Below are 17,379 nucleotides of genomic sequence, written 5' to 3' on the forward strand. Positions count from 1 at the left end.
ACACAAATACTGTTGAGAGACTGTTTCAGGGTTGCGGGGTTTTAGTTACATTCTTTCTGCCCAGTGCGCATGCGTGTAGCTTCCCCGCCACGCACTACACAGTGTCCTTCAGTGGATCCCAACCACCGGGCCAGGAGGAAATGATATGATTTAGCGATATGAAACGATATGAGTCAGTTGCACCTTTCCTCATTCCCTGTCACGCCCACTGTTGAATTTGAATGCATGCAAGGTCATCAGTCGCCTAAACGCAGTGATATCCTTGCGCCAGGGATCACTGGTTGGCGTTGGGTAACCGTGCCAAGAAGCGCCGTTGTTACTGGCCTGGAGTGAGGACAAATGGGCGTTGCCTCTAAACCTGTTCACCACACCAAATGTTCATGGGGAACCCAGTGCTAAAATATTCGCAAACGACCTAATTCGGGCTCAGGGTTTCGTAGGTAGCAGAGTAGCTACCTTGCTGCGATCTACTGAAAGTCATTCCTCAAGGCAAACTTTTGTCGGCGGATAGATCCTACAAGGGGGGGGGGAGCAGGTGCGCGCGCCCTATCGCACTCCTCGCTCAGTTGTTTGCTCTGTCCAGATTGAGACAGCCATGGCCCTGGCACAGGGACCTCCGGCCCTTACCTTGTCCTCTCACCCCACCCATGACCAGCCACACCTAGCCAAAGCACCTGGCGGCGGGAGGCTGGAGTTCGGGCAAAAAAGGGTGGTGGCCCCTGGTGTACGTATTATTTCTACTTCTGGGTTGCGAGGTTTTACTTCCGGTCTTTTCTGCCTGATGTGCTTGTGTGGGACTAATCGATTTAGTAGGTCGATCTTGCCTTTCACTAAGGCCGAGGTAGGGGATCTTGGGCTTAAAAAGGTTGGTGACCACTATTCTATATCGATGTAACCTTGCTGTCCTACTCCTGTATCCTTTGATTTATTTCTCAATGTACTGGTAGTACTGTGTGCTGCACAATTATCCTGTCTTTTACTGAACTGAGTCCTTTTGAGTTTCTCAGTAAAGGAATCCCACACTTTAAATCTGTGTTATTATAGCTTGTATTTGAGGGGTTTATATTATTAATATATAATGAAGGTCATCACAAGTATTGTGGGCCAGAGAGCATGTTCCTGTACTGTACTGTTAATGTTTTCTCTATTTTATTTTTCATTTCTGTTTTACCTCCCCCTCTTCCCAATTATCAGCCTTCTAGTTTTACATCCATTTTCACCTGATTGAATTGGAAGTCTGCATTATGACTACTGAGGTCATTGGTGATGAGGACAGATTCTACTCCAAAGCTGAGAAATACTGGAAAAATATACCTCCAACAGTGGATGGTATGTTGGGAGGTTATGGACATATCTCTAGCATTGACATCAATTCCTCCAAGAAATTTCTGCAGCGGTTCATTGGGGTGAGTCTTAATGATCATCTGTGTTAATGGGTTTTGCATGTTCTTGAAAGTCTGTCTACTAACCACTTTCTCCCACCCTTCCCCATGCACAAACAAAAGCTGTATGAACATTTGACTTTCATGAGCCTTTGTCTCATTTGAAATTGGCTTATTATTGTCACATGTACTGAGGTAAAGTGCAAAGTTTGACTTGTACGTCGTTCATATAGATAACTTGTTGCGTAGTGCACTGAGGTAGCGCAAGGTAAAACAATAATATGCAGAATAAAGTGCAACAGCTACAGAGAAAGTGTAGTGGAGGTAGACTATAAGGTGCAAGATTGTGACAAGGTAGATCGTGATGTCAAGAATCCAATGTATCATACTAGGGAGCCATTGAGTAGTCTTATAACAGGAAGTTAGAAGCTGTCCTTCAGTCTGGTGGGAAGTGCTTTCAGGCTTTTCTATCTTCTGCCTGAGGAGAAGAGAGAATGTCCAGGGAGAGTGAGGTCTTGGATTTGCTGGCTGCTTTACCAAGGCTGCGCGTGTATCATGTGTTACCATGGACAGTGTCAGTGGAGGGAAGGCTGACTTAATGATAGATTTAAATTGCCCCTGGACAAATAAGACGTGGGAGAGCCAGGTGATTGGAAATGAATAGAGCTTTCACTTTGGATGTGGAACCTCAGAATTTGCAGTCCTGCTGATTAGGCTGCTTCCCAATTTTGTGATAATTCCTATGCCCAATTATAATGTTGTATCCCCCATGAGTCAGTGTATTTAGTCCCTAATAACATCAATAAAAACAGAAATACTGGAAGAACTCAGCCAGTCAAGCAGCATCTGTGGAAAGAGAAACTAGTCAAATTTTCGGGTCTGCAATGCTTCCTCGTAAATGGGGACGTCAGTGGGGGGGGGGCAGTGGAGGAGAATGGCGGGTCCACAGTTTATAAACAATGGTGGGAGGAGTGAAATTTAAACTAAAAGCCTATATATGATAGATCAGGAAATGTTGAGCACGAGTACTGACCATTAGTAAGACGTTAAAAGGATACTGAGGGGAAAAAAAAGTTAAGTATAATAATGGGAAAAGATTAGAGTAGTTTACCTGATTTGGAAATATCAGTGTTTATTCCAGACAGCAGCAAAATCCCCAGACTGAAGATAAAATGTTCTACTAGCTTACATTGAGCCTCTACAACAGTGGAGGAACCTGCAGATAGGTGGGTGGGAATGAGAATCAGAGTGTGATTGGGAATTAAAGTGGCATGTTAACAAGTAGGCTTGGGACCAATCCTGTGAACTGAGTGTAGATAATCTGCAAAATGATCACCCAGTACACATCTGCTTTCTCCAATGTAGAGGAGATGGCATTGTCAACTTCCAATTATTGTCCTTTAACCAATTTTTTTTAAAGGAAGGTAATCCATTTGGTAAATTTGTTATATGCAGAGATGTTGCCTGGTTTGCTAAATTGCAGCAGGAACTTACTTTGAAATTTAATTATATGGAACATGCATGTCTTGCTTGCTTGTTCTGCTGTGTGCTTCCAGCATTTTATGTTTTCCTTCCACAAATGCTGTTTGATACAACCCCAAAGCAGATAGTGAATTGTCATCTATGATGCTACTGGAACGTAAGGTGTTCAAGCTGTTTTCCATTCTCGACAGGAAGGAACTGGAAAGGCAGGGTCAAACTGTGCGCTGGACTGCGGTGCTGGAATTGGCAGAATTACAAAGCGATTGCTGCTTCCCTTGTTTAAAGTTGTTGACATGGTGGATGTAACAGAGGGTTTCCTGGCCAAGGCCAAGACCCACCTGGGGGAAGAGGGCAGCCGCGTGGGCAACTACTTCTGCTGTGGTCTGCAAGACTTCATCCCCCAACCCCAGCGATACGATGTCATCTGGATCCAGTGGGTGATTGGTATGTCATTGACCAAAACTGTTAGGGGTGGGGTTACACAAGGGAGGAAAATTGAACCTGGACTACAAACCCACTTTAAACAAACGTGGAGGCTTTGAAAGAAAAAGCAGATGTAGGCCAATGGGCTCTTTGACCTTGTGGCTAATAGCTGCTTAATCATACAGCAGCAAAGTTCTGAGCTTACTACCTATTGAATGCTTCCAAAGTTTTATTTTCCTTTCCTTTATCTGGTCTTATAGTCTAGTTAGAAAGCCACGTTTCTAAATTGGCTTTTTTTTAAAACACATTCCATATCCACATTAAGATTGGAAACTACTTGTAAAGCTCTTAGCAATAACTATGCTTTCCTGTCAGTTGTGACCCAGTGACATCTTCATTAATGAAAGCATACAATCACTATGACCCATAGAGGGCAGTTTGGGAAGGAGATAAACAAATGGTTGTAAAAGGAGAATATCTGCAATACAAATAACGGCTATGAAACATTTTCAGCATGGCAAGCTACTTTTTTCTTATGTAACACAACCAACAGGCTGGTATATGTCTAGGGGAAAAGGAGATCCAGCCACACACCAATCCCACCTCCCGTACACGCAGGTGTTGTGAGAATCAAGTTTATGCCTCGCGCCCGCACACAGTATCAAATTCACACCAGATGCCGTAAAGAAATACACTTTTAAACAGTTTACTAAAACTAAAAGAGTACTAAGCAATACAATATATGTGAAAGAAAAGAAAAAGCAAAAGGCGCCAACTTATCAAAGTTCAGTCAGTTTAGTGCACATCGTTGGAGCTCAACCTTCGAACCATTCGACCCCTCGTCGCTTGCCTCCAACCTCCACGTCTTCGCACCTGGGACCACCCCCGGTGGTCAACCAAGCAGTGCAGTGCACGTCCACCTTCCTCGGCATCTTCCTCCCAACTCTCTCGAAAACCCCCCCCAAGTTCCCAGCCTCACAAGACAAAATAACATTCCCCATTGGTTAACAAATGAATACAATCCCCATATCAGCAAGTCCAAAGCTAAACAACTGCGAGAGAAACACTTATCAGACAAAGAAGCATTCCTACTCTTAACAAACCAAAGAAGCCATTTTGAGTCACATACACAAGACATTGTACATTCTCCCCCCACCAGCAAATGTCATGCCCTCATGGCATTACCAGAGTTCCCCAAAGCTTCTTGCAACACACAAAACCCAACCCAGGTGCAGAAAGCAGCGACATAACTACCCAGAGCAGTAGAAATCACACTGGGTTCACCTGGTACCACATACGTCAATCGCTCCGGGGGGCACCTACTTCTCTGAGATCTCCGTACCCCTTCTGCCTCACTGGGCTCCCTCTTCACCTGTGGACCCACTGTCTCGGACACCCCAGGTCTACCTGACAGACCCCCACCCCCTCCCTCACGGGGTTCCCCCCTCACCTGAGAACCCACCGGCTCATGCTCGGGTTCCACCCTCTCTCCCCCCAACGCTGGCTGCCTCTCCATCTGACCCTCACTACCTGCCCCCCTCTCACCCAACTCGGTATGGGAAGGGGCAGGAGCCTCCTCTTCTGGTACTGGAGCACCAGCGAATGGGAACAGGGGCCACTCATCTGATTCGTCATCTTCCGAATCAGTATCCATTCCCGTGTTGAAGACCCTTCTCCGCTCTTCAGCAGCGGCCTCTTACCTCGCTCCGCACCCTCGCAGAATCCTTGCACAAGGCGCAACCTCCCACTCTGGCTCCTTGTCCACCTGCACCGCTTGACCCAGGGGCAGCAGGTGATTCCGATGGAGCACCTTGATAGGCCCATTCCCATCCTCAGGTTTCACCCGGTAAACTGGTAGATTCGGCATCTGGCTCTCTATTACATAGGGGCTGGCCAACTTGTGCTTACCAGGGAGTCCCAAATTCCGTAAAAGGAGCCGGTCACCCGGCAATAATCGGACAAACTTCACCTTTCGGTCATACCGTATCTTATTCCTCTGATTTTGTTTGGTAGCCGCCAACTCGGACACCCGCTGTAACTCCCTCTTCATGTCGGACACATACTTTAGATAGGGCTTCCCGGGTAATTCACCCACTTCAACCCCAAAACACAAGTCAATGGGCAACCTCGCTTCCCGCCCGAACATCAGATAATAGGGCGTGTACCCTGTAGCATCATTGCAAGTACAATTGTAACAGAAAACCAATTGTCCAATATGACGACTCCACTTAATTTTCTGCCCAATCTCCAGTGTCCCGAGCATGTCCAATAGGGTCCTGTTGAACCTCTCTGGCTGAGGATCTCCCTGTGGGTGATGAGGGGTAGTCCTCGATTTCTCAACCCCAAGCACAGTCAGTAATTCATGGATAAGTCGGCTCTCAAAGTCCCGCCCCTGATCACTATGGATTCGCCTGGGAAGGCCGTAATGAACAAAATACTTCTCCCATAACACCTTCACCACTGTCATCGCCTTCTGATCCTTAGAAGGAAATGTCTGAGCATAGCGAGTGTAATGATCGGTGATAACTAAGACATTCGCGGTGTCAGGCTCAATCGACAGGAAATCCATACACACCAGGTCCAGAGGTCCTGCACTCTGCAACTGCGACAGTGGAGCCGCCGACACTGGCAGGGTCTTCCTCCAGATGCAACGACTGCATCCCCTACAGTATTCCTTGACTTCCCCCCCCCCCCCCTCATCTGGGGCCAGTAGATCAAGTCTTTGAGTAATCCATAGGTCTTTTCCACCCCCAAGTGTCCGGAATCATCAGGCAAGGCCTGGAGTACAGTCTGCTGATACTTCTCCGGCATGACCAATTACCAACGGCGGGGTTGGTCCGGAGGCGCCGTGACTTGGTTCTTTAATTTTAACCGAGGCCACTCCTTCAATAACAGAGGCACGGATGGGTGTTTTGGCTTCTCAGCCAATACCACATCCCCCTTCTCTACCGCTCTCCACGTAGTGCCAAGACCTGGGTCATTCTGCTGAGCAGCTGCCACTTCCCCCGGACTCAGTTCCAGCAACTGTTTAATCCGCAGTGCAGTCAGGTCACAGTAAGCTAGGGGTATGGCGTCGTCAAAAACCCCCAAATGGTCAACGGCTCGCTCCAGCCTTCCTCTTCCCTCGGCCTTCACGGTGATAGCAAACTGACACATGGCCCTCACTCCAGGGGCAGGGACACTCTCCCACTCCTCGTCCTTCTCCTGTTCCCCCGGCTCCCGACGTGACAAAGCATCCGCATCGACATTCCTGCTTCCTGGGCGGTATTTCAGGCTGAAATCATATACTGACAAGGCCGCCAGCCACCGATGTCCTGTGACATCCAGTTTAGCCGAAGTCAGAATATAAGTGAGAGGATTGTTATCCGTTCTCACCTCAAACTTGGCTCCGTACAGGTAATCACTCAACTTGTCCACCGCCGCCCACTTCAGCGCCAGGAACTCCCATCTCTCAAATGGCGACAAGCTTCAGCTGACAAAGGCTTTGCCATGCTCCTGGTACAGAACAGCCCCAAGACCCTCTCGGCTGGCATCAGTGTGCAGCACATATGGCTTTTGGGGATCAGCAAAAGCCAACACCAGGGCCTGGGTCAGTGCCCTTTTCAAAGATTGGAACGCCTCTTCATATCGATCATCCCATCTCAAGCTGAAAGGTTCCACTGGGTTCCAGTATCCTTCAGCGACTTGCCTCCAGTCCCCCTTCCTTTTCTTACCCACCAGCGGATAGCCACACAACAGCTGAGTCAACGGGTGACACATTTTAAAGTATCCTTTCACAAATCGGCGGTAATACCCACAGAACCCCAAAAATGAGCGCAGAGCGCTCACTTTCTGGGGTCTCAGCCAGGTGGTCACGGCCTCTATCTTGGTTGGATCAGTAGCCACTCCCTCTTGCGAAATGATATGGCCAATGTAGCTGACCGACGACTTGCAGAACTGGCATTTGTTCAGGGAAAGCTTCAGCCCTTCCTCCTTAAGCCGGCTTAATACCTTTAACAGCCGCTCTTCATGTTCCTCCAAAGTCGATCCAAACACTATCAAATCGTCCAGGTACACCAGCACCTCCAGCAGATTCATATCACCCACAGTTCTCTGCATGAGCCTCTGGAAGGTGGTTGGTGTCCCCGATATGCCTTGGGGCATTCGTTCGAACTGAAAGAACCCCTGCAGGCAGATAAAGGCCATCTTCTCTTTATCGCCCTCACTCATCGGGATCTGGTATCTGCTCAGGCAGGCCAACGCGTCCTCGACCCTTAGGACGGTATATCAATCAGGGACAGTTGGCTGATTCAAAGTCCTATAGTCAACACACATGCGCACCCTCCCATTCTTGTTCCGTGCCACCACTATTGGGGACGCATAGGGACTTTGGGACTCAGCTATGATTCTAGCTTCCTTCAACTTGCACAAGTGCTGCCACACATCTTCAATATCTGCCGGGGCCAGCCGCCAGGATCTCTCTCGGAACAGGGTATCCTCCGTCACCCGGAAGGTGTGGCGAGTGCTTTTGGAGTGGCCCACATCAAACTCGCCCCGAGAAGAAACAGCTTCCATCTTCAGCATCTTCTCCACCAGCCTGCGTTTCCACTCCGGCGACACAGGAGAATCCCCGAAGTTAAAGGCTTCAGCGGTCAGCTCCCCTCGATGCTCCAACCCTTCCCCGTTAGGGGTCCTCACTGGGGCGCTAGACGTTATCTTCACTGGAAACAGATGTGCCAGCGGCATTCCCCTTTTAAAGGTGATGTCTCTTGCCATAGTGTTCCTGACACTTGCGGCTAGTTGGGTGTTGGTTCGTACGCTGACGTCTTGACGTTGGAACTGCCAGCGATGGTCAGTGTTCTGGGGAGGCAGGGCCTTGCATGTACCACCCCTGGTCTCTGCACTTTAGGCCTCACCAGCGCCCCTGCCGGAAATCGTGTTTCCCCTTCAAGTTCGTCCGGGGCGTCTACTAATAGGACTTTGCCTGTCGGCACTCCGGGGAATATGGGGGTCCTGATCACGAGTGCTACCTCCCCTGGTCGGATCACCTTGGGCCTTGGTGTGATGTACCTTGGGCATACACCACACCGTCCCTCGTTTACACTCTGGGTCCAGCCCTTGGGGGACAACCCCTTCTTTGAATACCGCTCAAAACACTGGATGCACCGAGAGGGTCTCCAGAAAGTGTTTCCCCCCCCCCCCCTTCTCCTTATAAGCTCCCAGGAGCCGTCGCACAATGGGGGAGTTATTCCCCACCAGGAGGGCAGCACCACCGGTTTCCACTGGGTCAGGACACGACAACACCAACATCTCAATGGCTTCGGACACTCCCACATCGCCCTCCGAGAACTCCAATCTCACCGATAGGTACCCATCGTGCGGGTAATCACCCTCGCTCACACCCCAAATCTGCAGAGTGTCAAATGGGGTTACGGGCAAATGCTTTAGATATTTGTTGTAGAACGACCAGTACAATAAGGTCACCTGCGATCTCGTATCAAGAACGGTTTTTGCGTAAACTCCCTCTATCTGTAGACACACAGTGGCACGGGGTCCTACCAGCCCATCCTACCAGTCCCCTGGCTGATCTCTGGGAACGTGTTCCTCCAGAGGCTCCAGTCCGTTCCCTCACTGAGCCTCTCCTAAGTTTCCCGACACCTCTCCCTTCTTAGGCGCAGGGGGGGCTTGCCCCCCCCCCCGCAGGGCTCCTTGTCTCTCACAATCCCACCGAAAGTGTCCCTCTTCTCCACAGCTATAGCACACCCTTGGCCGCCCACAGTCCCCCCTGAAATGCCCCTCTTTCCCACATTTAAAGCACACACTGCCCGCCATCCCTCCTTTCCCAGGACGGACCCTGCTCCCAACCCACTGCACGGGCTGTCCTTCCCCTCCGGGGGGGGGTCCCTACTCCCCTGGGGGTTTTCAGTCCTCCACCCAGCCACCACTTCCTGTATCGCTGAGGATCGCTCCCGGTGGCCCGAGCCCCTTTTCTGTCCCAACACTCTCTCTTCCTCCCGCACCTCTCTATCAGATGCCCGAAGGATGGAGGGGGGGCCCTTTCTATAAGCCTGCCGGATAGTCCACGCCACCTTGTCCTCCTCCAGAGAGCCACTGAATATCTGACTCATCCTCATGCTAGCCATATCAGGCACCTTCACTACCCCTCCCCCTCCCCCCCCCCCCCCCCCCGGTGCCGCAACCCCGTAAGCATCCCCTCCATCCGAAATATGTACTCTGAGAGCTTTTCCCTTCTCCGTTGTTCCAGGCGTTGGAACTCTGCTAAAAGCAGCCAGGGTTTCCCTGACAACCCAAACGCTCCCTCCAAAACTTCTATGCATTCCTCCACTGAAGCCCCAGGCTTTTCAGCTTTCAACTCCCGGACTGTTTTGGCTGCCAAACCCCTCAAACTTCCCACCAATCACTGCCTCTTCTCCTCCTGGCCACTCCTCTAACATCAAAGACGTATGCTCGATCCAGGTCTCATAGTCCACCTCCCTGTCCGAAGTAGCTTGGCTCCTGAGAACACCCCCAGCTTCCACTCCCACCAGGGAGTTAAGTGTGGCTGCCAGCTCCGAGGCCTCCACCCGTCCTTGGAGGGCGGGGCGTAGTCACACCTCCCTCCTCCGGTGTCTCATCTTCCTCATCCTTGGAGAGGGTGTGGAGCCCCCACGGCCCTGCCTCCCCTAGAACACTGACCATCACTGGCAGTTCCAATGTCAAGACGTCAGCACTCGTACAAACCAACACCCAACTAGACTCTACCTCTTTACCATACCGTCTAGCTACCAATTCTACCTGCCCCATACCTTTTACCAAACTTAACCCCCGCACTAATACATCTCCCGAAACTCGAAAATCCTCTCCGCTCACTACACAGGTATACTGCACCGGTACATCTTCCAACTCGCACCAGTTAACAATCTTATCTCTGTCCATCTCTACACTGCTGCCTGCACGATTCCATAGCCCCTGACAATCCAATCCCGGACAAGCACCCCACAGTTGTAACACTTACCCAACAGGCTGGTATATGTCTAGGGGAAAAGGAGATCCAGCCACTCACCAACCCCACCTCCCGTACACGCAGGTGCTGTGAGAATCAAGTCTGTGCCTCGCGTGCACACACACCATATCAAACTCACACCAGATACTGTTATGGAATATACTTCAAAGATTTTACTAAAACTAAAAAGAGTACTATGCAATACAATATGTATGAAGGAAAAGAAAATAAAGTAAAAGGCGCCAACTTATCAAAGTTCAGTCAGTTTAGTGCACATCGTTGGAGCTCGACCATCGAACCATTCAACCCCTCGTCACTTTCCTCCGACCTCCACGTCCTCGCACCCGGGTGATTGACCGAGTAGTGCAGCGCACGTCCACCTTCCTCGGTGTCTACTTCCCGACTCCTGAAAAGACCGCAAAAACCCCCAAGCTCCCAGCCCCACAAGACAAAATAACATTCCCATTGGTCAACAAATGAATACAATCCCGATATCAGCAAGTCTAAAGCTAAACAACTGCGAGAGAAACACTTATACAAAGAAGCATGCCTACTTTTAACAAAACAAAGAAGCCATTTTGATTAACATACACAGTACATTGTACATATAGAATTGTGCTTGATAAGAGCAACTTCCCAGCTATCTCCCAGCCATGACCCTGAACACTGAGTGTACTGTTTCATTGTTCAGACTCACTTCTCTTCCTATCTGGTGCTTGGCGTCTCTCTAGAGATCACTAGATGGCAAAAATGTTACTTTAATGGAGACGTGGCAAAATTTAGTGAAGGTGAGTGGGGGGGGGTGCTTATTAATCCTGATTGCCCCCTCCCAAGCTGAGTTTGGCTAATTGAACTCAAAGCTGGGATGCTATTGATGTTTCTACCTCAGTAACATGTTGGGGAAAAAAATCAATGGATGTACTCAGTCTAGACAGTGTGGAAACAACAGGCTGCTTCTAATCTTTCAACTATTAGTTAAATCAAGTCAATAGCTTGTGTTTAAAAGAAAACACTAGAGATTACAATTAGATAATGGCAAATCTTTACAAATAAAGCATTAAGTAGACCTTGAGTACGCTGGTAACTTGCTTAGGACTTGGATTCCTTTAACAAGAACAAAGTGTTAATGGAATCAGTGCTTAACAGGGTCACAACGGCATCATAAATGCTGTTATGTTAGGAACCTGATGCAAACCTTTGAATGTCTTCTGCTGTGCCAGGAGCCTGGTGCAAATCCAGCAATGAATCACCCAAAGCAACACACAAGATGCTGCAGGAACTCAGTCAGGCAGCTTCTATGGAGATGTAAACCAAGTTGATGTTTTGGTTCAAGACCCTTCTTCAGGACTGGAAAGGAATAGGGAAGATGCCAGAATGAAAAGGTGGTTGGGGTGGGGGGGGGGGAGGAGTGGTGAGCAGAGGAGGTGATGGGTCAAGCCAGTTGCATGGGAAAGGTAAAGGGCAGGAGAGGAAGAAATCTGATAAGAGACGATAGTGGATCATGCGAGAAAGGAAAGGAGGAGGAGCACCAGGGGAGTTGATAGGTGAGAAGAGGTAAGGGGCCAGAGTGGGGAATAGAAGAGGGAGAAGAAAGGTTTGCTGAAATGACATCAGGAACAGTTTAATCTGTATGTCTTTTCCATGGTTGGCAAAGGTTAAGATGAGATTTAAAAGGTAAAATTACAAAATTTAAGAGGATTCTGTCACAGCAGTGTCTGTAATCAAAATTTCAAAATGCATTTATTATCAAAGAATGTATATATTATACAATTTATATTGTATATTACTTGTTCACTTACAGGCAGTTGCAAAGCAAGGAATCCAAAAGAACCCAATTTAAAAGAAATAACACCAACCCCTCAAAGAAGGGGGGGGGAGGGGTGGGGAACAACAGTACAAGTGAACAACAGCATTCTGAACCAAATTGAGTCCTTAGATTCAGATCCCCAGCGAAGGCCCAAAGCCTTGGATTTTAGTTCATCATATTAGCAGAACATATCACCGCAAAGTTCACAGACATGAAGCACATCAGCTAGGGGCAGCCTCACAGCCTTACTGTCGTAGAAAGAGAAGCCCCCAGACCATCTTGGCCAGTGTTTAAATCATCCGAACCTCGCCTTAGGACCCAGGCTTTGCTGCTGGTGAGTTGTTCCAGGCTTAGGTTTCACTGTCAAAGGAACCATTCTCGACCTCTCCAAATTGACTTGGCGTCCAGAGCCATCCGACCTCATCTGACAATCAACACCCTGCCTTTCCTGTCTACATGGGCCCGCATTGAGATTGTCCAAACAGCAGATTGTACTTCGCATTAGGACCCGGGCCTCACCGTGGTGAGTCACCCCTGGCCTTGAACACGCTGTCCATTGATTTGCTTTGGGCCTGGATTTCGCTGCTGAACAAGCCATTCTTTACTTCTCCAATTTGGCTTGGCACTTAGAGTGATCCACCCTCATACCTGGGTTAGTTGGACGGGCATCGTAACTCCTTTGTCCTGACTTCTCCCCTCCAAATTGTCCACTCCATCTAGCACGGTTCTAACTCCAAGTGCATTGGTTTTGTAGCACACCAGCAGGGCACATCCCATTAATTCATTTTGACTTTGCTCACTTCTTCATTGCTTACGGTGATAGTTTACCACAATTTACTTCAAAGAAAGTGTTATTCATAATGGTTTTAATCAAATTTCTTTGCTTTCAAGCTACCAGTAAGCTGTTGCGCATCTCTTCGGTAGTGCCATCTTAAACTAGAACATCTTAACAGGGCACAAAGAAACTGCTTCTACACAGCAAGCTGCTTTTTTATATGGATGCAGTATCTGAATAAAGCAAATTTAATAACTTTGAAAATAGAATTCAATATACTTAATGTGGTGTAAATATTACAGGCCTGTGGAAAAAGTTCAAAGTACATTTATTATCAAAATATGTTTAAATTATACAACTTTGAGATTCGTCGGCTACAGGCAGGCACAAAACAAGAAACCTGAAACAACTGCATTTTTTTTTAAAAAGACCAACAGCCAATGGGGAGGGGGGGAGGGAGGGGACAAATCATGCTGATAATAAAAGCAAGCAGAGTGAAAGTGAGACCATAGCCTGGAGCAGCCGGAGCAGGCCCACAGCCTAGGCCTCAGCCTCAGCGCCATGGCTTGTGGAGAGTGAAGTAAACATCGCAGAACAATGGGCACCCTGACCTTTGCCTCCGATCCCAGCACTCTACCTTTTCAGTCCATCCTGTGCCAGTGTTGAAGTTGTCCAAACACCGGTTCACCCCCACTGCCACATTCTGGACCACATCCAACCTCCAAATCAGCCCAGCCCTTAGATCGATTCAGCCTTGCTCTCAGTTTAGATCAACAGACTCTGAAACTATTCTGCTTTGCTTCCTCCAACTGTCTCGAGCATGCTTCAACCTCGCTGTGAACCCATACTCCTCGACCCTTGAGCCAACCTCACCTTCACTCACCTCTTCATTGTTTGCAGTGATAGTTTACCACAATTTTCCACTGGAAAAAGTGTTAATAAAATATTTAGTTGTATTTCTTTATGATCCATCAGTAAGCTGTCAGCCTTCTTCAGTAGTGCCATCTTAACAGTGTGAAGAGCGTGAGGAAGGGGGAAATGGCCTCCTTTTGTGTTATTACAATTGTATGAATTTCAGTCAGCGTATGAACCATTTTGACAATTTTCTCTAACTTTCCATCTCTGTTGGGCTTGTTGCAGGGCACCTGACTGATGACCACCTTATCCAGTTCCTGAAGAGGTGTCAGAAAGGTCTTCGGCCAAATGGAATCATCTGTGTGAAGGATAACGTGAGCCAGGAGGGTGTGATTGAGGACGAAGTGGACAGTAGTGTCTGCCGAGACTTGGACTCTCTGCACACCATTGTGCAGCTGGCAGGACTCCAAGTGTTGGCAGAGGAGAAGCAGGATAACTTCCCTGATGAAATTTATCAGGTGTACAGCCTGGCTTTGAGGTGAAGTTAGCCCTATCCACAGATGCGGGGATGGGTTGGTGAAGGGGTACCGTATCTCAGAGGAGGGAACAGGAAAAAAATAAGGTGGTACAGCTCTGGGGTTTTGGGTTAAATTTAAATAAAGCACAGTGAGGATACAGCAAACTGAATTTTACTTTATTCCTGAAAGGCAGCCTGCACCATCATCTGAGTGAATGAATCTGATGATCAGTAAACTTGGAACAAGTACTTAACTGTTGGATACTGAGTCGCAGCTTTGGAAGATTAATTACCTTAGCTAGAATCTGATTAGCTGCAGCTAATAAAAGATTTTTTTTCAGAAGTTTTCAGTACAGGGAAAGAATGAGTATGTTTTAAATATTTGAATTCAGTTTGGCACCTAGTATGAGTGGAAATCAGCAGGAAAACCTTGTCTGCTTTTTCTGAGATTAGAACAGTCTACTCCAGGTCTAGAGCCTTTAATTGGGCTTCTGCATTTGCCCATATAAGAGAGGCTAAACCTCAAAGTAATTAATTCTCGCCTGCTCTCACTTACTCCTTTCATTGCCCCCTAACTGGCCCTCTTTTGCCTTTTATCTGCCCCCTGCATTTGACTGTGATATTTCATGTTAGGAAAGGCATACTAACCTCATTCTGAGATGCAAGAAACCGCCTTTCATTTTCATAAATGCAATTAATCAGATATCATAATTTATGAAATAAATTATTTTTGTGTGAACTGCGTGTATTTTGTCATTCAGAAGAGCTGTCTCTTTGGTACAGGGCTGTTAGTGGCGGTATTACAGGAATCCTCCTTCAGTCACATGTTTCATTTTCTCCAGTACAGAACTTGTTTGTTTATAGTCTCTTCAGTAACTCACTAAATATTAAACATAAGCTATTTGTCTCATCTCTGGCCAGAGGCTGAGGAGGATCTGAGCCAGAGGCTTGACGCTTTAATTAAGAATGACACTGCCAAAGCAATACTAATGGGTAATTGCTTTGTTAGGCATATATTGTTTCCAAGGGCCTGTTTGTCCTGTCATTTGGGCAATGTTAGAGGATTCCTTGGTGATTACTGACATATATTAATGGACTTTTAGTCTGGCAACAAAAACTCTAAATGTGATTCACAGATGTAATTTTATAGTAAGATTTATTAGTGAATCATTTAAATATCAATTATATGAATACACATAATAATTCATTCCTTGACTCCAAATATCTTTGAACATTTTTTTGCTTTTGGAATAACAAGTCAGAGTGAGCCATTTTGAAGACTTCTGTTTAGTCACGCTGTTCTAACCTGCAAAATAACCTGAATGAAAGGAGACAAAATATAACTTGTCTATGCCCATTCACACATTTAGCTGAGACTCCAACTTGGCCATTCGAGCTTTGCCTCTTTGTTGTAAGCTATGTATATACTACCCACATACTTGGACTAGAGATTTATCTCGTTCTTTACATCTTTTTATATGGAGTCAAGATTGAACTCCCTTTCTCACACATCTACTCTTGGACTAGAATGAAATAGGTTGATTTTAAACTGAAGCACAAAAATCCTGCATTAATTAGAACATAGAAGATATACAGCATGTTACAGGCCCTTTGGCCCACAATGTTGTGCCAACCTTGTAACCTACTCTAGAAGCTGCCTAGAATTTCCCTACCATGTAGCCCTCTATTTTTCTTACCTCCATGTCCCTATCTAAGAGTCTCTTAAAGGACCCTATTGTATCCACCTCTACCACCTTCACTGGCAGTGCATTCCACACACCCACCACACTCTGTGGAAAACTGACCTCTGACATCCCCCTTGTTCCTTCTTCCAAGCACCTTAAAACTATGCCCCCTCATTTTAGCCATTTCAGCCCTGGGAAAAAGCCTCTGACTATCCACATGATCAATGCCTCTCATCTTACCTCTATCAGGTCACCTCTCATCCTCCGTTGCTCCAAGGAGAAAAGGCCAAGTTCACTCAACCAATTCTCATAAGGCATGCTCTCCAACATCCTTGTAATTCTGCACTCTCTCAATTGCATCCACATCCTGTAATGAGGTGACCAGAACTGAACATGGTACTCCAAGTGGGGTCTAACCAAGGTCTTGGTTAAATATTGGCTGGCTAATATTTAATTCTTCATATTGGGTGATTCAGGTAAGTAAATTAGGTTCTCATTATAGAATGTCCATTATGGATTGTTGAAAGTCCTAGAAATGCATTTTACGCAGTTGATGAAATGGAGAGCACTTTACCTGACAGTGTTTTAACTTTAATACATGGAAAACAGCATTTTGAAGCGGTAACTCAGTTAAAATTACATGATATGTAGAAATGAAGCTCTTCACCCAAGTGGCAGTAGACAGCACCAGTCTACACCTGTCAGTCAAGCCACACAATGAGACTATGGAAAATATGGTACACTTCCCATATTTTTGAGCGTACCCACTTATGGTGAAGTCAGCCATTGCTTCTAATACCCTAGCAGAGTCCTTAGAAAAAGTGTTTGAAGATCAAAGCTGCAAACCCACCATCAAAATCATAGTTTACCATAGGGAGGTAATCTCCACCCTCAGATTTGCATAATGTACTTAAGCACCTTAATCTCTTATAGAAATAGCCTTCAAAGCTGTGTCTGAGAATGTTTCAATGACTATCTTAAAACTTGGAAGAATTGCTACATGAACTCTAAAGACACCCTGGCCAAAGACTCCAAACTCTGCTGGAAACATACAAGTAAAACTATTCACCCCTATGAGCTAGTTTAAGTCGGTGCATTAGGATTTTTTGGATGAGCTTAATCTTGTTCTTTACCTCGTTATTTGTATTTTGCACTACTTATTTTTGTAACTTACAGTAATGTAATGCCTTGTACTGTACGGTAATAAATTTCACATAAGAAATTGATAATAAATCTGATTCTGACACTTGCTGAATTTTATTATTTTTTCCAATCACCAAATGACATCTCCCACTCTGACACCACTGCTAAACTGGTGCAGTGATGTTGGCAAAGCTGCATCAAGGAGTATGGAGCAACAAAAGCTGAGGTACAAATTCAATCATTAACTAATAAATTAACTGATGAATGCTCTATTTGTTCCTGTATGTGATTATCTTTCATTGTGCCGGTGCTCTGACAGAATATTCTG

At 46.7% G+C, this 17,379-nt stretch overlaps 1 protein-coding gene across 4 annotated transcripts in view; it reads left to right on the forward strand.

The window, feature by feature from the left end:
- Window positions 1-17,154, forward strand: part of ntmt1 (N-terminal Xaa-Pro-Lys N-methyltransferase 1) — a 27,233-nt gene extending 10,079 nt beyond the window's left edge. For all 4 annotated transcript variants that reach the window (XM_059994189.1, XM_059994186.1, XM_059994187.1 and 1 more), the window contains 3 exons: window positions 1,195-1,406; window positions 3,056-3,308; window positions 13,992-17,154. In XM_059994189.1, coding sequence (XP_059850172.1) covers window positions 1,245-1,406; window positions 3,056-3,308; window positions 13,992-14,248 — 672 coding nt within the window. In that variant the 5' untranslated portion in view covers window positions 1,195-1,244 and the 3' untranslated portion in view covers window positions 14,249-17,154. The remainder of the gene's footprint in view (window positions 1-1,194; window positions 1,407-3,055; window positions 3,309-13,991) is intronic.
- The last annotated feature ends 225 nt before the right edge of the window (window positions 17,155-17,379 follow it).

This window comes from Hypanus sabinus, chromosome 18 (genome assembly GCF_030144855.1).
Source record: "Hypanus sabinus isolate sHypSab1 chromosome 18, sHypSab1.hap1, whole genome shotgun sequence".
Classification (NCBI taxonomy): Eukaryota; Metazoa; Chordata; class Chondrichthyes; order Myliobatiformes; family Dasyatidae; genus Hypanus; species Hypanus sabinus.